General features: G+C 39.9%; 1 protein-coding gene across 1 annotated transcript in view; it reads left to right on the top strand.

Annotated features, from left to right (window-relative positions):
• sart3 (spliceosome associated factor 3, U4/U6 recycling protein) overlaps positions 1 to 24,172 on the top strand; it is a 42,881-nt gene extending 18,709 nt beyond the window's left edge. The window contains exons 8-19 of the mRNA XM_080853438.1: positions 923 to 1,061; positions 3,216 to 3,323; positions 5,765 to 5,839; positions 10,455 to 10,513; positions 11,452 to 11,561; positions 12,641 to 12,753; positions 13,982 to 14,058; positions 15,729 to 15,873; positions 17,239 to 17,672; positions 21,485 to 21,637; positions 22,815 to 22,996; positions 23,441 to 24,172. Of these exons, the coding sequence (XP_080709564.1) occupies positions 923 to 1,061; positions 3,216 to 3,323; positions 5,765 to 5,839; positions 10,455 to 10,513; positions 11,452 to 11,561; positions 12,641 to 12,753; positions 13,982 to 14,058; positions 15,729 to 15,873; positions 17,239 to 17,672; positions 21,485 to 21,637; positions 22,815 to 22,996; positions 23,441 to 23,606 (1,761 nt within the window). The 3' untranslated portion in view covers positions 23,607 to 24,172. The remainder of the gene's footprint in view (positions 1 to 922; positions 1,062 to 3,215; positions 3,324 to 5,764; positions 5,840 to 10,454; positions 10,514 to 11,451; positions 11,562 to 12,640; positions 12,754 to 13,981; positions 14,059 to 15,728; positions 15,874 to 17,238; positions 17,673 to 21,484; positions 21,638 to 22,814; positions 22,997 to 23,440) is intronic.
• Positions 24,173 to 25,700: the final 1,528 nt, after the last annotated feature.

The raw sequence follows: 25,700 nt of genomic DNA, 5'->3' as shown, positions 1-25,700 counted from the left end.
AGGTGTTCTGGGCCGCCCTTTAGTCCTCACAACATATTTATTTAAAAATGATGGGATTTAACTACTTACAATTTCATTTTGTCACTACCGAAATCATCAGGTCACTACCATATGTTTCGGTAGTGACTGTTTCGGTAGTGACAATTCTAGCTAACTTTAAGCATAAATAAAGAATTCTAGCAAGCACACTGCTTGCAAACAAATCTTTGAAGAGGTGTACACACATACAAACATAAGATTTTGCATGAAACCCCAAAAGGTTTACTTAATTAAAGAAAACATGGGTTTCGGTAGTGACAATTCTTAAGGTTACACGTCGATTTTAAGACTTTGGAACACATTTATATAAAAACTATGGGATTTAGCTACCTACCATTCAACCATGAGGGACAGGGATGCAGTGTCACTGCATGGTCAAAAATGCAGGGTCGTGGCTAAAACACAGGCTCAGCCAATGGACTAAAACTCTTGTGTTTCGGTAGTGACATGAAAACTGGGGACATGATTTTTTGAGTATAGTTTATTTATTTAAAAATTAAACCCACAATAAATCTAAATATTCCAAGTTCTGTTTAAACCCAATCATAAAGCTCTTTGAAATTAGATCATTGGAAAACATCTAAAAAAAATGTTAAGTGTTATTTACAGGCATTGAAATTTAGACGTCAGGGTTGGGGACAGCTACTTCCCAATAGAAAGTACCCTATAAATGATGATTTTGTATATATTTAGCTTATCACTATCTCATTTAATGCATTGGGTTTATATAGACCATAACATTTTCTTAGTAAATATCTATGCCTAAATACCTAATTGTTTTGAAAAATAGTTTTTATTGTTGAGGGACTGCATATTACACGAATTCGGTAGAATGGCCGATATACTAAAGGTACAGAGTATATGTATATGTTTGAATCTTCAGGACCGCCATCTCAAGATGAAAGAACTGATTCTATCCTCCCATGAGAGAGCAGTCAGGAATTGCCCTTGGACCATGAGCCTATGGAAGAACTACCTGCTCGCCCTGGAGAGACACACCATGGATCACTCCACTATAGCGGGTGAGTTAAGCACTTTTAGTCTGTCACAGACCTTTAGTTGATGGATGGAGTTTTAAGCTTGTTTTTTAACAGAGGTTTTTAAATGTAAAAAGAATTAAAGCTGCAAGCAGCGTTGAGCGGGCCCGAGCACGCACGCACGCACGGGGAAGGCGCTGGTCGACGGCCGACGTGCACCGCACAGCCGTCGGTCAAGCGTAGAGCAAGCCTTGAGAATGCCACGTACATCAAAACATCACAACAATACAGCACAAAGAATAAAGAAAGCAACGTTTCCAACCACCAACAGGTGGCGCTATAGGCGAGTGGCATTATGGGCATATGTCTGCGTTCAGGTTGGGTCCAGCGTCCACCCTATGACGTTTGGTCAGGATCGGACATTGCAGGCAGGAATTATTAGTGACTTTGTGGTTTCTGGCGAGTCGTAAAAGTTTGAGGGTCTGCCACGCCCACACCCTTCAGATTTTTGGAAAACCCTACATAGCTTTTGATCCCCCATGGCTGAAGAGTGTCCTGACCAAGTTTGAAGGCATTACCATTACCATATGTAGGAGAAGTACTATCAAACGCGGGTTGTTGAAACAGAGTGACGATTCCAACCACCAACAGGTGGCGCTATAGGCGTGTGGCATTATGGGCATATGTCCGCGTTCAGACCGGGTCCAGCTTCCACCCTATGAGGTTTGGTCAGGATCAGACAATGCAGGCAGGAATTATAAGTGACTTTGCGTTTTGTGGCGCGCACTGGCGAGTCGTAAAAGTTTGAGGGTCTGCCACGCCCACACCCTTCAGATTTTTGGAGAACCCTACATAACTTTTGATCCCCCATGGCTGAAGAGTATCCTGACCAAGTTTGAAGGTATTACCGTTAAATCTGTAGGAGGAGTTCGATCAGATGCGAGGAGTGGAAACGGGCAAAAACGCAGTCAAAACGCATATTCCACTCAAAATGGCTGACTTCCTGTTGACCTGCCACCATGGCGTCATTACACTTTTTGGTGCGTCTGGGCATGACAAAGAAGTGTACCGAATTTTTTTTGAGCTATGCCAGACTAACCCCAATGCATAGGGGTATTTGCAATGTTCTAGGGGGCGCTACTTAGCCATTTTGCCTCGCCCCATAAAATTTGTAACGCAAAAGATCTTAGATTTCCCGGCATAACGTCCCTTCCAAATTTGGTGAGTTTTCCAGCAAATTTCATTAAGAATAAAAATAATAAGAATAAACAGTAGGGCTTCGCTGCTTCAACAATATAATCCAATCGTCAACTTCAGCTGTGACTATATAACTATATTGAGTTTCAAACATACATATCTGGTTCTTCAGGTAAAACAGGACTGGGCATTCCTGTTAGAACCAGACATTCAAGATAATGAGTGTAAAAATGTTCGCCATGCGAGAAAATATGGTAGCAGTGCCAAGTTCTCGGCAGCTAATGAACATTTCCAACCCCACATCAGTCTCATAGCTGTGCAGTTCATGGATGACATTTACATATTGACCTAAGGTTCATTGTATATGACCCAGTAACCCAATGGAAGCTTAAAACTTATGATAGCAAAAATATTTGCGATGAAGCCGGGTGAAAAGGAACACAAACATTCCTTTTTGAAGATGACATGCTTTTCTAAATCTATTGTCTTCCATTCTTGTCTAATAGGAATACATCCAGCAGTTTTACCTTTTATAGGTACTGTTGTAGTCAGTGAAAATTGACATGAATCGTCTTATACCATATGAAATGAAATTGACAGTGAGATTTTATGGCCACAAAATGTTCTTAACTCTTTGGAGTCGTCAGGTACAGATGTGCATATCTACACTATTCGGGTGGATTACCTACTTTGAGATCAAAATTTGGAATTTCGTCAAAAGGTGACACGTCGCACCACTGAAGGCAGTGTTAGCCAGCGAAAACCAAAGTTAATGCCATGAAAGACAGCAACAACAACAATAGACACAAATGATCGAGACAGAAACACAAGGCATGCAAAGCAACAGGAAGCAGCAAAACATTTGTACAATAATACAGCAACAACAAACACCATTTTGGAGGCAGTAAATCACAACCATGCAATACTGACCACAATGATGATTGAATGAGATGAAAGACTTTGTGAAGGATTTTGATCATCTGAAATGTCCTCCTTCTACAGATACCTTTGAGAAAGCCCTGAATGCTGGTTTTATCCAGGCTACGGATTATGTTGAGATCTGGCAAACGTACCTTGACTACCTGAGGAGACGGGTGGATTTCAGTAAAGGTGAGCAGATTGCATGGCACAAGTAGACTGATCATTTGTTTAAGGTGTGATTTCCATTCATGCATGAGTCTTTCTGAACCCTGACACATGAAAATGAACCCAATACATACTCATAGCACCTAAGAGGGGAGTGGGCCTACCTGCATGTGCACTCACACCTCTCCAGATCTTCCAGGATGTTGTAGTCAACATGAACATCACTCTGGTCCTCATTAACCTCCTCTGGCTCCATGGGGCTGCTCATGTTACATTTAAATCAACTAAGTACATGTTGATGTTAGTGTTATGGAAAAAGAGGTGAATAGACGAGTCTGAGATATATGGACAGTTATTTTGCACAAGAATTAGTTTTCTTTCTACATTCAGGGTGCGGGAGAAAGACTGCATTGCTTTCCTTCTGTCGGACCAATTGCTTCAGCTGTATGCCGAACACGCATTTAAAATTGTATTTGGCTTTTGTTGTTTAAATAATGATGAAGCCATAGCTGGCTGGCATCTTGGCAGCAGCTATGCAAAAATAAGCAGTTGTACATGGATTTAAAGAGATGATTATTGTATGAACGTCTATACCAATTCATCAGAAACTAATGAAGTTACAAATATTTTCAGTAGTCAATAGAAATAATAGCTGACTAAGTCTTAGATTTAAACACATTTTGAGACGAGACTCTGTATGTATTTATCTGTATCTACTTACAGTGCCCTCCACAAATATTGGCACCCCTAGTGAATATGAGCTAAACAGGATATAAAAAAATATGTCTTTGCTGTTTATCCTCTCAGTCTTTCACTCGAAATAAACAAAAAAATCTTACCTTTTCATTGAAGTAAAATTATTAAAAGAAAAAAAAACATTGACATTAAATAAATATTTTTCCCCAAAACATGTGTGCCACAATTATTGGCACCCCTTAATGTAATTTCTTGTGCAGCCTCCATTTGCCAAGATAATAGCTCTGAGTCTTCTCCTATAATGCGTGATGAGGTTAGTGAACACATGGCACGGGATCTGAGACCATTACTACATGTAGTATCTCTTCAGATCCTTCAGAATCTGAGGTCAACGTTTGTAGACTTGGCTATAGCTCATCCCACAGATTTGCTATGGGGTTTAGGTCAGGGGACTGTGATGGCCATGGCAAAACCTTTATTCTGTGGTCGGTGAACCATTTTTGTGTTGATTTTCATTGTCCTGCTGGAAGGTCCAACCACGGCCTATTTTAGGGCTTACTGGAGGGGACTGTTAGGTTTTCATTTAATAACTGCTGGTATTTGATGAAGTCCATGATACCATGTATCCTAACAAGATGTCCAGGGCCTTTGGAAGAAAAACCGCCCCACAACATCAAAGATCCGCCACCATACTTCACATTAGGTATGGGGTGCTTTTCTATATGGCTACGCCAAACCCACCTTTGATGTTTGTTGCCAAAAATCTTTATTTTGGTCTCATCTGACCATATAACTCGGTACTATTGAAAGTCTGACTTGCATTTGGCAAACTGTAAGCGCTTTAGTTTGTTGTTGATTGACAGCAGTGGCTTTTTTCTGGCAACCCTGCAAAACAACTTGTGGTGATGTAGGTGGCGTCTGATGGTAGTTTTGGAGACTTTCTGACCCCAAGAGTCAACTAACCTCTACAATTCTCCAGCTGTGATCCTTGGAGATTATTTTGCCAGTAGAACCATCCCCCTCACGGTGCGTGGGGTCAATGTACAGACACGTCCTCTTCCAGGCTGATTCTTAACATCTCCTGTCACTTTAAACTTCTTAATTATTTCCATGATAGTGGAAATGGGTATTTTCAACTGTTTAGAGATTTTCTTGTGTCCATTTCTTGATTTGTGCAGCTCAACAACTTTTCGTCGCACATCGTCACTGTGCTATTTGGGTCTTTCCCATAGTGATTAATGACTAATGGAATTTGGCCTGTGTCACCTCAAATTTGTACGCCAGTGGAACTGGAAGTCATGGCTGACCTCATAAGAGTTCCTTATCAAGCAGGTGAACTGAAAAATGTAAATATACTTCAGCTAGATTTTAAATAAAGATTTTTCTAGGGGTGCCAATAATTGTGGCACACATGTTTTGGGGAAAAATATTTATTTAATGTCAACAGTTTTTTTTTTTTTTCAATAATTTTACTTCAATGAAAAGGTAAGATGTTTGTGAATATTTTTAGTGAAAAACCAAGAGAATTAACAGCAGACATATTTTTTTATAGCCTGTTTAGCTCATATTCACTAGGGGTGCCAATATTTGTGGAGGGCACTGTATGTTCCTCTTCCCATTGTCTGTTAACTGGTGTGCACAGAGTAACTTTTTGCTTATGTGTGTGTGAATTGAGGACACCTTTATGTGCAGACATGGTGGATGAGGGAACTTTTCCAATCTGGTTGGCTGTATAGTAATTAATGTTTAAATATATCTTTTGTTCACAGAATGTAGCAAAGAGCTGGAGGAACTGCGGGCAACCTTCACAAGATCTTTTGAGTACTTGAAGGACATAGAGGACAGTAAGTGGCCTTCAGACAACAGTACTCAATTACTGATTTATTTTCCGATAATGACAACCAGACTTTTTTCTTACATGATATGTAAACATAATATGCAATTGGGATAATACCGCTAATAATAAAGTAAAAACTATTCTATTAAATAAAAGCACTGAGGTTCCAGCGTCGCAGGCTCATGTCTGTGCACAACCACACTGCTGAAAGAAACCCTAGAGGAAACACACCTTAAACACAGTAAACGTGTTAAATAATCATGATCTCAATATTGATATCTCAAAATAATCGTAACTATGATTGTTCTCCCTAATCAAGCAGCCTTTTACTTTTATGACGCATTGATAAATGTTTTATAAAGCACTTATGTCAGGTTTTATGAATGTGCTATGCACTCACCCTTCTTATAAAATGTTACCACTAGTTGTACGCATTTGCGCACACACAGTGCTTTTGGAGCGTGGATGCTTATTTGAAATTGGGACATGGGTTAGTTGTGAAAAACACTTCAGGCAGCAGTTTTTTTATGCCAAAAATGCAGATACAATTACTTCTTGTGTCGATCAAAGGCATTTCGTTATGATAATGTACTTATTTTGAATCGATGCCTTGATCATTAATTTCCACAATTGGCCATCATTTTTCTTTTATTTCCGTTCAACTCAACACAAACTGTTTTAACCAATGCCCATTTTCAACAAGCAACATGAGGCCAATTGGAATATTGAATAAAGATTCAGAAGTCATAAATCTTAAATCCCTCTCTATTAGGGGTGTAAATCTCTCATGACAAAATCGATTCGATTCGTATCTCGATACATGGGCACGATACGATACAAGAAAAGATGCATGTTGATAAAAAACGATTCAGTACGATACGATACGATTTGATTCGATCCGATGCGATTCGATTCGATGCCGTTCAATTATTGAAAAGACATCCCACCTGCAAAAAAATCATTTCAGCGAGGTATTCCCCCCCTAGGCCTACATATTTCTGGTGTGGTCTCTAAAAGCATAATATCATTCTATAGGCTATAGTCCTATGCAATTCTTTGTTAATTATGTTTAAATATGTAGATTACTTTTACTATTTATTATATGCTGCTAATACTTTCCTATTTATGTGAACTGCTTTTATTTGTATTCCATTGCAACTTTAAACAAGTCTAAGGAGCTTGTTGTTTTCATGTAGCCCTGGCAACTAGCTGGCATGAATAATATGCACATGAAATGAAACTTCAACATGTCTATTACAGTTATTTAACCCACCATGGGCAATGCTGAAATCACAGATAGTTCAGCGTGCAAGACGGTCATTGTGATTTACTTTTATAAGACAGGGGTACACCTATGTATAGTCTGTTGTAAATTGTCTTATATTTTCTTTTTAGGGGGCACTCTCCCTGTGCCATGGTGCCCCTGTTCCTAGATACACTGAACTGATTAATTCGGTTCGGGAGAGGAGATAAAAGCCCGCCCTCACTGAAAATTGATTGGTTGACTTACCGAAACAGGCCAATCAGGATGCTCCTGAGGCACACACGAACACTGCCTCGTCACAGACACACACGCACAGTCTCTTAGGTCCCTCTCCCTCTCTGTCGTGCGCGTGCTACACAGATGCTAATGCGTTTTGGAGCACGTCTTTCTCGTGTGCGCGGCCTTGCTCGCTCGCTCGCTCGCTCTTGATTCCGAGAGATTTTAAGTAATTTGCGGGCATCAGGGAGTCGTTATCAATATGTGGAAGACTCCTGGAACTTCCGGGATACTTTGGATGTCTGCACTGCCATTTGCACTGTTCATACAGTGCTTATATTAAATGCTAGGACATCATGATGGCTCGGTCTCGGAATCATGACTATAAATGTTAAACATAATTGTTAATGATACAAATATTCTCCTATTTATTATTTTATAATTATTTAAATCCGAGGATGTCTGTAGAAACACGCAATCAACAACGATGTACCTTCCTTGGCTGAAGTAGCTAGCATAGCATCGACCATTGAAAATGAATAGTGTAGCTAGCATAGCATTGTTGAGAGTTGTAATCATTCTCTCCAGGTTCTCTCAGGCGTTAATAGTGAGAATACAGCCTGATTGGTTTATGCTATGCGTGCTTTGGCCAATGACAAGCTGCCATTGTTCTGACTGAGATAAAAATGCAACAGGCCAGCGAGTGTTTTGTGTTAAAAAAAAAAAACGGAGGGACAAACGCTTGTGAACCGATTCATAACTTTTAAATCGGGCAAAGACTGGTTGATGACATTTTAAAACCGATACGGGACTTCACGCATCGATTTAGTCGTATCTTACACGCTAAAAACGGATATCGATACGTATCGGTTATTTTTTACACCCATACTCACTATGCATTGAAATATTTAAAAGGATTATAATATATAGATACATCCATCTTGTCATAGGCCTGGTAGAACAGTGTAAATAATTACGATCTAGGATGCGTTCGAAACAAAACGTTGCTGCCTTGTTCGCCCATTGCTGAAATAGACCGGTGTCTCACAAGGCATGACTTTGAGTGAAGGCATCTTCTAAAAAAAACCTTGGTTTCAAATGACCTTTTAGGCCAGCATTTGCAGTGACGTGTGACGTTGGCACACTGCAAGAAAGTTAGGCTAGCTAATGTATGCTAGCGTGCTAATGTTAAATCGTTGACAGACAGACCCTTGCAAATCACATCAATCATTGTTGCTGGTTACAATAACGGTGTTATCAGATAGTACAGTGTCTATTTATCGGTAACTTTAACAAAAAATCTAAGTGAGAAAACGCCAAAAATGTACATTTACATACAGTGGCGGTTCTACAGGTTACTACGCCCCGGGAAATAAATGAAAGATAAAATTTGCACAAATCCTTTACAGAGAAGTTTAAATAATCAATAGGAATCAATGGGAATAAACATGCCCTTACTGCCTACATGCTAAATATCTGTCATTAAACGCTATATTAACTTCTTTCAGGGAGGAACAATTAGCTGCTTGGTTACTGCCTAGAATTCTATGCATGACACACTTCAACTTATTCCTGGAAAACTATACTTTGTCACGAAGGCAAATGGCAAATGTTCCGTCTTTGAAACTGCCTACAGAAGATATGAACATTCCGTTGGCTAATTACACGGCCCAACGTCAATGATGAACCTAAAACTGAACGTGTAACAGTTTTGTTGCAAAGCACAGTCTTATCGCGAAATTAGATCTCGTGTTTGTTGAGTTAAAACCGATTTATTGTTGTATTACATAGGCAGCAGAATGGCAGGCTAACAAATGTAAGAGTTATAGCCAACCACCAATTAACATTAGCCTTTCATCACTTCATGGATACCGTAATCAAACAGAGAGAGCGGCATACCTTTATGTTTTGCTAGTTTCTCCTCTTTTTTCGAAATTTGGCACCTGACGGATTTTCGCATTTTCCTATCCATCTATTATGCTTATTTTGCACTCGACAATCAACACATTCTCCATCCCCCAACACCGTCACTCGTACAGAAGTTAAGACTAAACCAATTCACCTCGACCTTGGTGACACATAATCGTTCAGTATTACCTATTTGTATAAGCCATTTCACACAATTCACAAAAACAAAAAACGTGCAGGAATTATAGGCCTGTAATTATACTATTATGAATGTGCGTTTTTTGCAAGAAAGTCAAGGTGTGACTGACTTGCGCCCACTAATTGTATTGGAGTATTGCTCTATAGCCTACAGTGGATCCCCCCGTCCCCCCACTTGTCTGTTCCACTTGGGAGTCCCAGATGTTAACTTTTCCCCCGTGCTCCCTCCCCTGCCCCGTTTTCACACATAAGGCACCTTCTTAGCAAGCAGGGGCGCAAGCAGGAGCGCCTGCAGCCGCAGGGGGCGCCAATTCGCCAATTCCCCACACAGTGATATGATAGATAATAGAAAACCACTTCGCGGCCCAGATTATTATTTATTTATTTACTTGGTCGTGCCGCCCTCCACGTGACTTGAAAAAGTGCCGCCCCGGGCCACCGCCCGGGTAGCCTGTGTCTAAAACCGCCACTGTTTACATACAAAACACGGCCGTCAGCAGTGTTTGGTTTGCCATTTTTGTCTACAATTTGCAGTTGCTTGAGGAAACTGCCACACAGATTTATTGGTAATAGGAAGCATTGAGGCAACATCAATGCTGCCTTAAAAAATGACTGTTACGGGGGAAGTTTGAAGACATCTTACAGGAAAAGAGTGAAATTGTTTCGAACGGCCTTGATGCCTCACTGTCCTGTTAGACACCCTGCTGAGACAGCATTTTAGTTTCGAACGCACTCCTATTCACATGTTAAGAACTCAATCATTTGTTTCAGTGTTTAAAGGAACTGCAAAGTTGGTAGTTGGAAATAGTGTGTGAGTTTGGTGAATATTCCGCAACACATGCCAGCATCACATGTGAGGCACATTCTTCAGCACACATACCAAACGGAATGGTAGAATAGTAACTGCTGCAATCTATGTGCGTTCTGGAATTACGTAGTCCACTATACGTTTTATTATTTTCCTGTCTGCCCGTGTAAGCCCTTATTGATGAGCCGTTCCTAGTTGAAGTCATTGTTCCTCTATTATGTCCTGTAGGGTTCAGTGGAAGTGGAGACCTGTCCTGCACACTGATGCAGATATGGGCCAGGGTAGAGGTGAGTAGAAAGCATTCATCTTTAGAGTACTGTGGTTGTTAAAAGAGATGTGCATTGATTAAGGAGAGCCACTTTCAGCTCAGTCTTCTAAAGCCTGTACTTGTGGTAGTCATGTCCAGTCCAATGATCCAGTCCAACTTTGGACACATTTCTCTACTCCCTACAATCACTTCAGCTAATTCTAGCCATATTTCAAAAAAATGTCAAGGTCCACTGCTATTATACACTTTTTACACAGTTATACAGTTATGCATCAGATAAAATATCGATGAAAGGTGATTGCAACATCGCCGTGGGTAGTGGACAGTGTTTGCCAGTAGCGCTTTTCCAAGGAATAAACCACGGTGCTTCTTCTGTTGTTCAAAGCAATTATATTAGTTGATGCGGAATTGAAGATTTTCAGACATATGCCTAAGCTACATTCCTTTCAACTTCTTTGTCCAAGTCTACTACATCTTAGTCCTTTAGCTTTCCATTTGGTGTGTGGGCATAAGATGTACCACTTAATAATGTTGCACTTTTCCAATTAAGGTGATGTAGTTATAGATAAACCAGAATTAGGCAGTGATGGTTTGTGATTGGTGCATGCAAATTCTCCCTGCCAGAGAAGAATACATTGTCACACCTATCGTCACCTACATTGTCATATTTCAAAATGATGCCTTGGTGACCTTTTTTTATTGCTGGAGTTTAACCTGCCCGGGCAAAATAGGCAGTTTCTCACCAAGGCCCTTCATTATCAACAACATCATCATCATCATCATCGTCGTCGTAGTCTTCTACTGCATTCAAGTCTTTATCCTAGAACCATATGGTTAAACATTGTTAAATTTGACACACTGATTAGGGTAGGTCACCTGAATGAGTTCTGCAATATGGCATATGCTCCTTAAATGTTATAGCCAGACTATGTCACTATTCTAATCTATTCCTCTCAGGCCTTCCATTGCAAGAACATGCATAAAGCCAGGGAACTTTGGGACAGCATCATGACAAAAGGGAATGCCAAATATGCCAACATGTGGTTGGAATACTACAACCTGGAGAGGTGAGTGTTGATGCCCAAGAGGGAGAGGAAGGTCATGTTTCTCAGTTTCTATGCATCTTGGCATTCTGTGAGCTTTTTTTTAAACTATTTTACAATAGTTTACAACTATTTCATAAAAGGAACTGCCTTTGTGCTATGTAAGATTCCAAACCCATATCTCTCATTATGAAATCACTTCAATAATTGTGTCCTATTATTGTCATACCCATACGTTTGAATGAAGCTTGTCCGGTTCAGTAATATAAATATAATTATTAACTTTAATAAAAAAAATCATGAAGTGCCACTACCATTGGTAGGTTAGGTTGCTATGCTTATGAACTCTTGCAGGGTAATGACTCGGGTAGAAGGGAGTTTTGCCTGTATTGCTTAAGGCTAAAAATCATTTGTAAATGAGCGTATCAGACCATATGTTTTTTTTTGTTGATTAATTGAGCTGTTACCCTTGTAACAACAATGAATATTCCTGAATAATGTTGTATAGCTTTAGTATTGTATTCCAAGTTCATGCCAAACAATACCAAATAGCCAGCTCTGTTTATGAACCTCATAGTCAGTTAAAGGTGTAATTTCACAACAATGCATGAGATGATACATGTTTCAACCTCAGGGTTGCATGATCAATTTATTATTGTAGGAAAGTGATTGCACAATAGTCATGTCTGATTATGCAGTGAAGAGAATTACATAATCCTGTTGCTAGCAGCAGAATCTGGGGACTTATAAATGTGCAACTCTTGGCGAAAATCACCAGATCACAGAAAGATGGAATGAAGAATATTAAATCACCTAAACATTTGGTGTAAACTTACGATGTGTAGAAGATCAGATTGGACTATATTTAGAAACTGAAATGCTAGTAAATCACACCTTAAAATCCACACTGAAATTTTTTCGTATCTTTTTTTTATACTTCACATTCCCCAACCAATACCCATATTGCAAGCCATTCATTGTCAGATGCAAGTAAAATATTGTTGACAATTTTAACGTGAGTTGTCTCAATGATCTGGTGAGCTCTGAAACCTGACTGCCTGTGTTTTGGTATTTAGAGTAACTCTTTCTGTTTGTGCTTCCAGATCCTATGGCGACTCATTTCACTGTAGGAAAGCCCTTCACAGAGCAGTGCAGTGCACCTCTGACTACCCAGAGCATGTGTGCGAGGTTCTACTGACCTTTGAAAGGGTGGAAGGTAAGTGCCCTGGAACCTGTTATTTATTTCAAAACACTGGGAAGCAATGAAGGAGAACAAAAGGTTGTTCATGTGTGGATGCTCTTAAGGTGGAGTCTGATGTCACCACACAGAATTGTTTAGGGATGCCCAGGAAAGCCGGGGGTATGGACCCCATGTGGGGAAAAACCTTTCAATGCAGGATAAAGGAGACTAAGGACTAAAATGTAACAGAGCTTTTGTCCACTCGGAACGCACATCATAAGGGACCAGAGAGATGATCTTGCAAAGCTTGTCGATTCTTCAGACATAATGGACCTTTGATCTACTATTTGATCCAGCTTAAGATAATTTGTGGAGGGAAATATTTGTTAGTGTTTTACGTTGGCAAACGCTATTCGAAATGTTCTTTTCAATGAAATGGGTGTTTGTTAGGTAGAACTTTTGTGAACACAAATTAGTATTTTCTTTTTTTTTTCTAGTGTGCACTTTTAGGCTACTTACACGGTGTATTAAAGTACTCTCCCTACTCTTCATGTAACGTTACCTGAATTCGAGTCCCTAGTAGAATCACCTAATTGGAAAATCGCCCACAGAGAGCTCTCATTGTCTGACATTATTCTGAGGCACATGCATCAAGAGGTAGGCCATGGTGGACATTATTGACTGTCTGACTGACAGAGAGTGGGGGGAAAGGTCAGGCTCATGGGCTGTGTTTGAATATCTGGCCCAGACTCCACTTGAATTCTTTGGACAGAAAAAAAAAACATAATTGTTTCTTATTTATGGATTGTAGTATTGCACTTTTGACGGTGTGATAATTACTTGGCATATTCAGTGTATAAAGGGCATTATCCTTCCAACTCTAACTTTCTGATATCACCTCCATGGGGAAATAAGTGATAGTGGTCATTTCATTATCCTAATGAAAGAAGCAACTGAAACTCTTTGAAAATGCCTGAACCTGGCCCCTACCTTCAGTAGGTTAGGTGTTTACATTACTGTGAAGCTTACAACTGCCCGTTATATTATGTTGACTAGAACAGTGATTACAGCTTTAAAGGAGAGCAAGTTGGGGAAAGATGGAACAAGGACCAAGGAAATAGATGGGCCGTTAATAAATAACCTAATGGACATTGTTGTTGGCGGCTTTACAAGCACATGTATGCTACCCTGAAGTTTGGATGTATTAATCAATTGATTGATTTCCAGGCCATACTTCTCACAGAGTGTTTCCACTTTGCCTCAGGTTCTTTGGAGGACTGGGATACTGCAGTGCAGAAGACCGAGGGCAAACTCTCCAGGGTCACTGAGCAGAGAGCCAGAGTAAGAAATTAGCCTTTTTCCGCTTCAAATCGTTAATCCATGCTCTGTAATCAATTTTTCATTTAAAACCAGTCAATTAAACTAAATTATAATCATCACTGACCATTTCACCCAAACATTTGGCAATTGATGTCATCTGTGCAGAGTTGTAGTGCTGAGATCAAAGTGCCTTGGACTGTATACATACCTAATTAGTCAGGAATCAGGGATGGCTATGCGCAGTAGCTTTGTTATTGCTGACCTCATTGAAACAGTCGATTACGGTCCCTACAGTTTAGGGAACATAATACAAATAATAATTAATTTAATTTGTAACGCACTCTTCATTCAGAAGAATCTCAGAGTGCCAACATAACATAACATGTGTTATACACACACATATTAGTTATGTGTTAATGGATCAGTTTAGGGAACGTGTGTTATACACACACACATTAGTTATGTGTTAATGGATCAGTTTAGGGAACGTGTGTTATACACACACATATAAGTTATGTGTTAATGGATCAGTTTAGGGAACGTGTGTTATACACACACATATAAGTTATGGGTTAATGGAGAAGTGCCCCATAAGGTCAGCATTAAACATCATTGATCATTTATTAGGCCTGTATTTGCCAATTTCTTCTCACTGAATGTCATTTATTCTTGGTACATACTTAATAATCAACAAGTTGGTCTCAACTGAAGCTTTGGATGTAAAATAAACAAAAAAATTGAAAGTTTGTAGCCTCATAATACACGGTCTGAATATGTTTCTTACAGAGATAGAATATTTTCCTTTAAGCAATTGTACTCACACATGCTGGTAGTGGTGACTGTATGGATTTAGATTGTTATTATATTAGGGGAATTCAACTTCATGACAATCCATAGAAGAGTTATGCTTAAAGCAATATTATGTAACCATTTTACTTTCAAATTAACAGCTTTGAAATCATTTTGTTGGTACACTGACTTGTAATAGGGAGAATGGCGTCTATTCCACTGCCACAGCATGCTAGGTGCACCTGAAGTAGAGTATTGGAGTCCACCCGGAAGTTTGTAGTTCTTAGGGTTCCAAAGAAATATCCCTATGGAAAATGTAATGGGTTTTTGCAAAATCTGTGAAAATAAGGCGAAACAACAGCTGTTGAAAACCTACGCAAACAGATTGCTGAGTTAAAATGTAGTTATCAGTTGGTTGTCAGTATCAGCGATAGCCATTGTTACTTTTGATACCTCAATGGCCAGGCCATAAATGATGAGATGATATCCATGCTGGTATGCTTATAACATATCCAAGACCTTAGAGAATCACCTTAAGTGGCCAAAACATCCCTCTACTATTGTTTGTTCATATTTCAGCAGACGTAAAACAAACAAAAAAACATTTGCATTTGATGGTTATTTCAGAGAGCAGTACAGATATGGCATGCACACATGTAAATACTAACATAATATTGTACTCAAGGTTGTGCTGAAAAAATAAATGACTTTGGAACCATGGTTTAAATTTAAGTATCAGAGCACGTCAATATTAACAAAGTACCAAATCTAAAGTTAAAAAGTCACATTTTTAGCAACGTAAATTTGAGGGTTATCTCAGCCATTTTCTCTTTCTTGCCTCTGTTATTTTCTCGATATTTTTTTCTGTGTTGACAACTCCTCTTTTTGTTTTTGATATCCAGGCAGCAGAAAAAGAGGCCAAACAGGTGCAACATGAGGAGGGAAAAGCAGAAGACCGGAGAAGAGTCAAGGCCGACAAGAACACTCTGAAAAATAGTCAGAAAAGCAAGCACACTGCAAAGAGGAAAAATATCAATGAGGGATCAGGTGAGAGGCTGATCTTGGATCTCAATTGAAGCTGTGTGGCACTGTCATACAGATGTCATGATGACTTTGACAGAAACCTTCAAGCCTCCCTATTCCGATAATTGCACTGACTTTTTCCAAATGATCTCAAATGAAGGAGAAATCTGCACAACTAAGCGTGGACTACAGGGAGTGTTCACAGCTGGCTCAGGGGTACTACTAGACATTTGGGGCCTATGAAAGAATTTGATATTGAGCCTCCCCAAACCTAGACCAGGCTGCAGTTACTGTAAACACACTCCCAAAACCAATTTGATGACCCAAAGATTGATCTTTTGTAATAGCCCAATAACCTTTGTAGGCCGGTATCTCTTGTGTAGTCCAGTGTCCTGTGTCCAGTGGCTGTCCTGTCAAGTTTGTGAGATGCCAGGAATGCCCTTCTGGTTCTAAACACCTCTGGTTCTAAACATCTTTGTAAACCTCCCTTCTGGTTCTAAACACCTCTGGTTCTAAACACCTTTTGTAAACCTCCCTTCTGGTTCTAAACACCTCTGGTTTTAAACACCTTTGTAAACTTCCCTTCTCGTTCTAAACACCTCTGGGTCTAAACACCTCTGGGTAGGGGTGGGGGAAAAAAATCAATTATTCGATTTTTCTCGATTCTCTCTCGATTCAGAAAAATTCAGAATCGATTAATGTGATTTTGTAATTATTTTTTTTTTACACATCCATTTTATGTTGAAATGCAAGCTGCATCGATTATTGGATTGTTCATAGAAAGTCAAAATTGTGGCAAGGAAAAGCTTTTTCTCTAAAAAAAAAAATAGAGAAGGTAATTCATCTGTTGATTTTCTTTAATTATCAAACACAAAGTAGGAGTGTAGCAAAGACTCTGAGTAGCACACTCAAATGTTTTAGAATTGATAATCGTTTTTTTTACACATCCATTTTATGTTGAAATGCAATTATCATTTTTATCGATTATCAATTTGAATCCGATAAAACGATTATCGATGCATTTCGACTAGGGCTGGGACGACGCGTCGACGTCATCGATTACTTCGACGCAAAAAATACGTTGACGCAAAATATTTCACACCTCTGTCAAATGCTGTCACAGAACACCTCCTGTATACCCTGGTATTACTTTTCATCACTGGGTTTCAGTATTAAGTGACCTAGAGACCTAACCAAAGGTTATTCTGATGCCTTGCTGCCCTTGACGCCTGTGTGGTCAACATCATCTTACAATAGTATTCATCTTGTCTATTTCATTTTCCTTTGATTCTAAGTATTTCTCACAATTCAGTAGTAAACTGACGTGTTGTGCAGCACACTTGAAAATCTAACTATCTTATCATTCAATTAACTGGCGCTTCATTTCAGAGTTCCCCCCTAAGCGTCATCGTGGAGGTGGTGACACAGAGGGTGGAGACACTGAGGCTGGACACTTTGGACATGAAGAACCCCGTCATAAACACCCAGGTAAACCTGGAACAGGCAACAGGAACCAGCATGGGCAACCAGAGGCATCGCAGGAGAAGTGGGATGACGGGTGCTGTGTGTTTATCAGCAACCTGGCTTTCACCTTACAAGATCCAGAGGAACAACTCAGAACTGTCTTCCAGACCTGTGGCACTGTCAAGGAGGTTCGACCGATTTTCTCAAACCAGGGAACATTTCGAGGTTACTGCTATGTGCAGTTCCAGGACACACTCGCTGTCACTGAGGCCCTGAAGCTAGACCGGAAGGAGATTGATGGGAGGCCAATGTTTGTATCACCAAGCATAGACAAGAAGAAGAACCAAGACCAAGTCAAGGTATGTGCATGTATTGGATCGTATAAAAATGTATTTAGAAAATGGTGATTTCATGATAGGGTGATTTAACTGTCATTCACCTTTGTTTCACTGACACCTGCCACTATATGAAGGCTCCCTTTCTCTCTGTCCCTGTTAATAGAACTGGAAACAGTTATTTTAGTCAAAACTAACTGTATAACACTGTGCACTTCGTCTCTCTGTCACTCCATGTCCTCTACTACTTTCTATCTTTCCTCTCTTACTCTTCACCCTGATTCTTCTTCACTCTTCTTACCTTTTTTCTTTTTATTAATTGTCCATTAATTATCCCACTCTAGGGTTAGAGTTTATTATTTTTTAATTTTTTTCATGTCAGCCTTTTCTGGCTTTAAAGTCATCCATCCTCCCTTCCATCTTCTTTTCCTTCTTCCATGTCATATCTGTCTTCCACTCTATCCATCGATCATTCTACCCCTCTCCTCCCTCCCTCCCCCTTTTTCCTAAATTCACTCATTCTCTCTCTCCCCCCCTCCCATCACTGTTGTTTTCTATATATCTATCTATATCTCTGTCTACCCTCTCCAACTCCTCTTTTTCACACTGTCCATCTCTCAGTATCACTCTTCTTTTCTCTCCTTCTTGCCAACTCTACTCTTTTATCCCTCTTCTGTATCATCTCTTCTCTTTGTTACTCAAATATATGAAGTCAATCACTTCACTCTTCTCTCCAACATGCTCTCACCCTGTTTATCAGTCTATTTCGGGGGTCGGCAATAGGCGGACCGCGGTCAGGGGCGGAGATCCCATTTCATTGCAGGGGGGGACAATACATGGGAACATTTCAGAGAGTAATTCCGTGGGGGGGACATGAAAAAAATTGCTGTCACGAGAGCTAGCATAACTTATTCTCTAATAACATTCTCTAATAACAGTGACAAACAGAAATTCAACGTCAGTTTTTAATTCTCTAAACGGCAATACATGTCCTTACACACAACATCTACTCACAGACAAATAATGTTGAAAGTTCAAACGCATACCAAGGCTCTTCAAGGAGGAATTCAGCTGCATGCAAATTAAGGTCTTCTCTAGTGCCCTGCGCAGCCGTGTGGAGTCCATGAGCCGTCCATTGAGTTAAAACGAATATAATCAGGTCAAGTTCCCGTGATAATCTCCAAGAAGTCCTAGATATGAAACGAGGTGGTCCAACCAATATATATATAGCACTTGTTGTCTCACAACATCTCACTTATGGTGAGATAAACTCACTTTCATTAATCCAGCCTACTGATTTTTGCTAAGCCTCCTACCTTGATCTAATTCTTTTTATTCAGACTTTACATAACTTTCATGACCAAAAATATAAATTGGCCAGCGATTTAATTCGTTTTTTTGTTCATAAATTAATGTAGGATGGTCGGAGCAAAGCCTCATGGGAAATGCCTTTATCCAGTGAAAGTAGGGAAATGACTGACCGGCTGTCAGAGAGAGAGAGCAGGTGAGAGAGAGCAGGTGAGAGAGAGCAGGTGAAGCGGACCTGATGGAAACAATGAATGTAGACATATTCTCGTATTTATTATTGTTTTATTTGTTTAAATTAAGACTGTAGAATCAATAGCACACTGGGTTAAGTGTTGGTTGCTACGCCAGCGACCCGGGTTCGCATCCCGACTCCGGTGACCTGACAATATATTTTTTTAATTTTGTTGGGGGGGGGGGGGGGGCAACGGCGTCCCCCCCGGGATCTCCGCCCCTGACACGGTCCGGGTCCGGACCCAACTGACGGCCTCTCCGGACCGAAACACAACAATGAAATTAATAATGCGATTTTTTTTTTTTATATATAATTTTGACCCAGCGATTTTAACAACTGATGCTTGGGTGACTTTTATAAACCCGTTAAATACGTAAGGGATAATGTATTTTTGGAGAATGACCGACGGACAATACATTATCCCGCTTATTATACGGTTACTTGCCAAAAACGATAGAAGAAATTCCTCCAACATACCTCTTTTTAATGATTTAGTTGCCGTTTCATGAGTCCCGTTTAGAAATAAATAGTTCTTCAAGCAAATAGAACTTTGAAGTTTTAGGTGTTGCATAGCAACCCATTACTTGCTGACTTCAAATTACTGTCTACTGTTGCGTTAAAATGACTGGACTTCTGGCGGAATGATATGAAAGATGTGAATTAGAAGCACAAAACCCGTTGCCAATGACAGCGGTCATTATCTTTTCGCAGCGGTATGTTAGCAGGAATTAATGTGACCTATGACGTAGGGATGGCCCAGTCAAATCAATGGTACTTTTTGGAACATTCTGAAGAGCCGTATAATAAATTAAATTAACTATAACTTTATGGTAGGCTATGTTTTTGTTTAAACCTTATAATGCCAGTAGCCAATCAGATGATAGCCTATACGCAGCACGTGCTCGCTGTCAAAGCTGCGAGCTGTGGGACTGATGCACGGCACGCAAGCGCTGCAAAAGAGAGAGAAAGCTTCATTGCAGTTCAAGAGAAAGGTGGCGTGCTCTAAGAAGAGAAAGGTAGATAGTGAGAACAGAGCTTTTAAAGAGGAGTGGACAGACTTATTCATGTTTTTTCTGCCTGCGTGCAGCTCTAAGCCTGTGTGACTGATATGCTCCGAGACGGTGGCACTCGTCAAAAGCAGCAATGTAAAACGCCACTACGAAATGAAGCACAAATAAATACGATATAAATTGCCCTCTCAAATCCGAAGTGCGTGCACAAAAAATAAACAATCTTAAAGCCCAGTAGCCTATGCCCGATCTACAAACATGTTGACTGATTAATTCACTGCCCAACAACGAGCAAACGAGTGTTCATTCCGAGTAGCATGGATTTTGGGTCAGGATAAAAAAGCTTGAAATGAAGACCTTAATTTGATCTGATAGTCAGTTGTTGACCAAACAGACACTGATACTACTAGCGCTTATAAAGTACTTATATTGGCTAAATATGCCTCTGAATCATAATGCACACCTTGACTGTTGGTACATAAAACACATGCAGTCCTATATCAGTGAAAACAAAGGTCATAAAAAATGTGTGATAGACCCCCGGACCCAAGCTTGAGGATTTTTTTTTAAACTGGACCCATTAGGATTTGAATTGCCAACCCCTGGTCTATTTGATCTCCCTTTCCTCTTCACTGGCTTCAAGCTTTATTCTATTCTATTCTAATCGCTTTTTCTCTGTCTTGCCTTGTTTAAGCTCCAACCTATGAAGCAAAGAGTTTTACTCCCTCCCTCTCTCTCTGTCTCCCATTCCCCTCTTCCTCTTTGCCCTCCCTCCCTCTCTGTCTCCCATTCCCCTCTTCCTCTTTGCCCTCCCTCCCTCTCTGTCTCCCATTCCCCTCTTCCTCTTCCTTCTCCTCTGTGTCTCGTTGCATGCCTTGGATTGCAATACATGTCCTGATCTTTTACTTAATATTTAACATATAATATTTATTTTGCTTTGCGAGCTCTGGTATTTCCTTCAGGAAATACAAATTCAGTTACTTTTATACATTTTATATACCTAGTTTATACTACAAGAGAATGTAGATGATTTGACCCGGTTAAAAAAAAGGTTAATTTCAGCTCTTTGTAGCATGAGATTCATAGTTTAGATTCATATAAGGGCTCTGTAGTAGTTTATATACTTTATAGTTCTTAATGAATCATATTAGAGCTCTGTAGCTCTTTGTAGTTATTCTTTATATACTTTTTAGTTCTTAATGAATCATACCAGATTAATGTCATGTTGGCTAGAAACACACATGTGATCTTTGCTGATTAACAATCACGTCTTTTGGTGCTGCAAGGTGTTCAAATACAACACATCACTGGAGAAGCACAAGATCTTCATCTCCGGCCTGGCCTACACCTGCACCCAGGGGCAGCTGGAGGAGTTGAGCAAACCACACGGCACAATAAAGGCCATTCGACTGGTCACCAACCGTTCTGGCAAACCCAAGGTATGGACAGGCTGAATGCAACTCTGTACATGTATTCTGTATACTAAGGGTTTCACATAGTGGACTCTCAAACCAAGCCTTAACCTTTGTGGTGGGGGTGGGTATGTGTTGGCTGTGTGGTGGGGGTGAGTAGGTGTAGGCATTGTGGTGGGGGTAGGTATGTGTTGGCCAAGTGTTTCTACAAGTAGATCAGGAGGAGAGACTACAGCTAACCTTTGCATGGCTGGATGGTACATTATGGACATGTACAAACCATCAATGGTCAGAGAAGTAAGACTGAAGCCAGGCGGGTACATGACACTTGCTGCCTACATGGTATGGTACTCAAGTCTCTGTAGGAGCATATAGCCGTCTATAGTGTTGAAAGCAGCGCTAAGATCCAGAGGGATAAATACATTTTGGGCACGTGGCTTTGTGTGGGCAGGACAGTATTTCTGTCTCCTAGACTTAACTCACATGTTTTTGTACTGTATGAGAAGATAAGCAAGGTTCTGAGGACCAAGCCATACACTATTGCAGCCAATCAACTGTTTGATTCTGGAGCACGGAAAGCAATGAATGGAGGGGTGTCATTTGTCTGGCTGTTGAGCTCAAATATCAACAACCTTTAACCAGAATAAAACTAGTTAAACGTCTGCTTTAAGTAGTACTGTACTAAAGTGCAGCTAAGCTAACCAAATGCTAACTGACTGTGCAATTACCCATTTATGCCTGGACGAGATGCATGCAGTTTTTGAAGAATTGGTCGTGGTTGAGATCAGTGGCTCTATCTTACTGTGAGATGATGGTTTACCTGCAGGGATGGTTGAGATCACTGGCTCTATCTGACTGTGAGATGATGGTTTACCTGCAGGGATGGTTGAGATCACTGGCTCTATCTGACTGTGAGATGATGGTTTACCTGCAGGGATGGTTGAGATCACTGGCTCTATCTGACTGTGAGATGATGGTTTACCTGCAGGGATGGTTGAGATCACTGGCTCTATCTGACTGTGAGATGATGGTTTAACTGCAGGGATGGTTGAGATCACTGGCTCTATCTGACTGTGAGATGATGGTTTACCTGCAGGGATGGTTGAGATCACTGGCTCTATCTGACTGTGAGATGATGGTTTAACTGCAGGGATGGTTGAGATCACTGGCTCTATCTGACTGTGAGATGATGGTTTACCTGCAGGGATTGGCGTATGTGGAGTTTGCCAATGAGGCAGAGGCGTCACAGGCTGTTCTCAAGATGGATGGAACTGTCTTTCAGGACTATACCATCTCCGTAGCCATCAGTAATCCACCTGGAAGAAACACTGAGGCTCCCTCGGGGAAACCAGCCAGAAATATGCCACCACAGCAGCCATTTGGAGCGTAAGTCTCAATTCAGTTCATTTGAATATACAACATCTTGATGATTCACATTCCAATTGGCAAACAGCTTTTTCTTTCCTCAGGTGATTGTGTCATGTTTGTGTGTGCAGCCCACAGCAGCACACATTGTGTCAATTAAGCATTTGACAAATCATGTGTTTAAGTTGTATATAGTCTTAGATGAAATGAGTTTACAGTATCATTTCAACAAGCGGGGGAAAATCTATACATACAGAATAAATTCAGTTTTAAAATATATAACAAAAATGAGATTTGAGACAGGCTTTACATAAACATGAGTTATTGTAGGCAGCCATTGGTAGCTACATACTCGCTAGCTCATTCATTCGTTGTGCTTCAGCTCACTCATTCATTTGTGCTTCAGACTTGAGTCAGAATCACTGTTAACCTGAACCAATGAGTGACATGTTGCTTGTCCAACAGGAGGGGGAGAGGACGCACACAGCTCTCCCTTGTGCCCCGCTCTCTGCTCCGACAGGCAGCGTCAGGGTCTAAAGCAGCCAATGGAACCGCCCCCGGCCCGCCGGCAGTCACACAGATCAAGCCCATGTCCAACGCTGACTTTGCCCAGATGCTTCGAAAGAAGTGAAACTGTCCTCCAAGGACACTTTGTTTTGTATCAGGAAATGGGGGAATTTCATAGGTTTAGGTGAGGTTTTTTTTTTTACTGAAAGGTACATGTGAGTAAGTTGTTAAAAGTAAATGCCCATTTTCCATGCTAACGCCTATGTTATAGTCTGCCTTGTTTAAATTGAAAATTGTTTCATGGTATTGAATCCATTTCTTCATGAGAACACTTGCAGACCCCACAAGTAAAATGTTGTGAAATTCCATCATTTGTCCTAAGATTTTCTTAGTGTTAAGTAGTGCAGCTCCAGTTTGAAAGGGTTGATCCTAAAAAGGGTAAGAGCCGAGTGGAAGACCGGAGACAACACTGTACCTTTCTCAATAACTTTGTTATTTCAATATGATTTCCCAATCTGTGATTGCCATCCTTTCTTCAGATCTGAGTAACAGTACTGGGTGGATTTCTGTGATTGCCAGTGGCCTAAGAAGCATAATGAGCCTATAGGGAGCATCTGTGCTTGGATTATAACGTACTTAGCTGGGTGGTTCTATTCATGCATTGTCATTTTAGTTTTTTTTTTACATTTTTACTTGTCAGTGTAAGGTAACATCAGATTTGCATCAATATGTTATTGAATCAATTACATCAGATTTGTTTTTCATATAAAATTGGTTTTAAAAAAGCCACGATGTGGTATTATTTATATGCATCTGCTGTTATTCTTTACTCCTCTTTATTTCTCTAGGTGGTGAGATGAGATTTAGAGAGGGAAAAAACTGAATGATCAGGGGAAATCTGCACTAAGACATTGATTTAAGCAGAGCTGATGTTAAAATGAAATACAATAATATTTGCTTAATTTATGCACACCCCTGTTCCAACAAGTTAAAAATAGTGTAAAAAAAAACATTTTGAATCATTGAAATACGTTTTATTTGAAGGTAAAGGGACAATAACCATTGCCAAACCACTGAAACCAAGTAGCGATCCATTAAAATAACATGTCAACGAGCCATTAAAATACCATGGCAAGTATGCAACCCCCTGAAAGTCATCACCATTTTTGTAATTTTAGGATACACATATTTTTCCAAAGGCAATATATTTGATTTTTCTGCTTAAACAATTAAATGAAAACTAAAATATTCTACTTGCGCAAGTATTCAACCCCCTGTGCTTTTGAGTTTCAGATTAAGGCAGATGACATTGTGTGCAAATGGTGCAGAGAAGACACTTATTTGACCAGAACTAATGAATGGTGCCGAGAAGAGACACTTATTTGACCAGAACTAATGAATGGTTCAGAGTCACTTATTTGACCAGAACTAATGAATGGTTGATGGTTGAAAGCAGAGATCTCCTGGATATTAGAATCACTGTCTAAGAGTCATGAGTCATGTCAAAGATTAAATTAGGCTGTGTCCACACTCATGCAGATGTTTAGCGAAACACACCCTTCCCTCTCTGTTTGGGCCACACGCAAAAGTGAAGAATTTTTTTAACGTGTCGAGCTGCTTACATTTTTGCCACAACAGTAGTATACAGTCGCCCAACGGCAATGTAAAAGACTGGTGGAGAGCATGCCAAGACACATGAAAGCTGTGATTATGAATCAAGGTTATTCCACCAAATATTGATTTCTGAACTCTCCCTAAGGTAAAACATTAGTATTGTGTTGTTTAAAAATGAATATGAACTTGTTTTCTTGTCATTATTCGAGATCTGAAAACACTGCATCTTTTTTGCTATTTAGACCAATTGTCATTTTTCGGCAAATAAATGCTCTAAATGACAATATTTGTATTTGAAATTTGGTAGAAATGTTGTCAGTAGTCTATAGAATAAAACAAAAATTTTAATTTTACTTTAACTCATACCAATAAATAGTAAAACCAGAGAAACGGATCATTTTGAAGTGGTCTCCGCAGCTGTATATCAGTATCAGCTTCTAAACAGGAGACAGTCATGGCACTAGAAGGCTCTTGAGGTTAAGAATGACTTGGTCAATTAAAGACTTTGCACTGGTAACATCTGTACAAATGTTAAAGGTTGGTGAATATTAATGAAGTATAAATTAATAAAGAAAAACTAAGTTTTTAAAGCAAGTGGCAAAAT

The sequence above is a fragment of the Sprattus sprattus genome (genome assembly GCF_963457725.1).
Source record: "Sprattus sprattus genome assembly, chromosome: 16".
Taxonomy (NCBI): Eukaryota; Metazoa; Chordata; class Actinopteri; order Clupeiformes; family Clupeidae; genus Sprattus; species Sprattus sprattus.
This window is presented reverse-complemented; position numbering and strand designations above follow the sequence as displayed.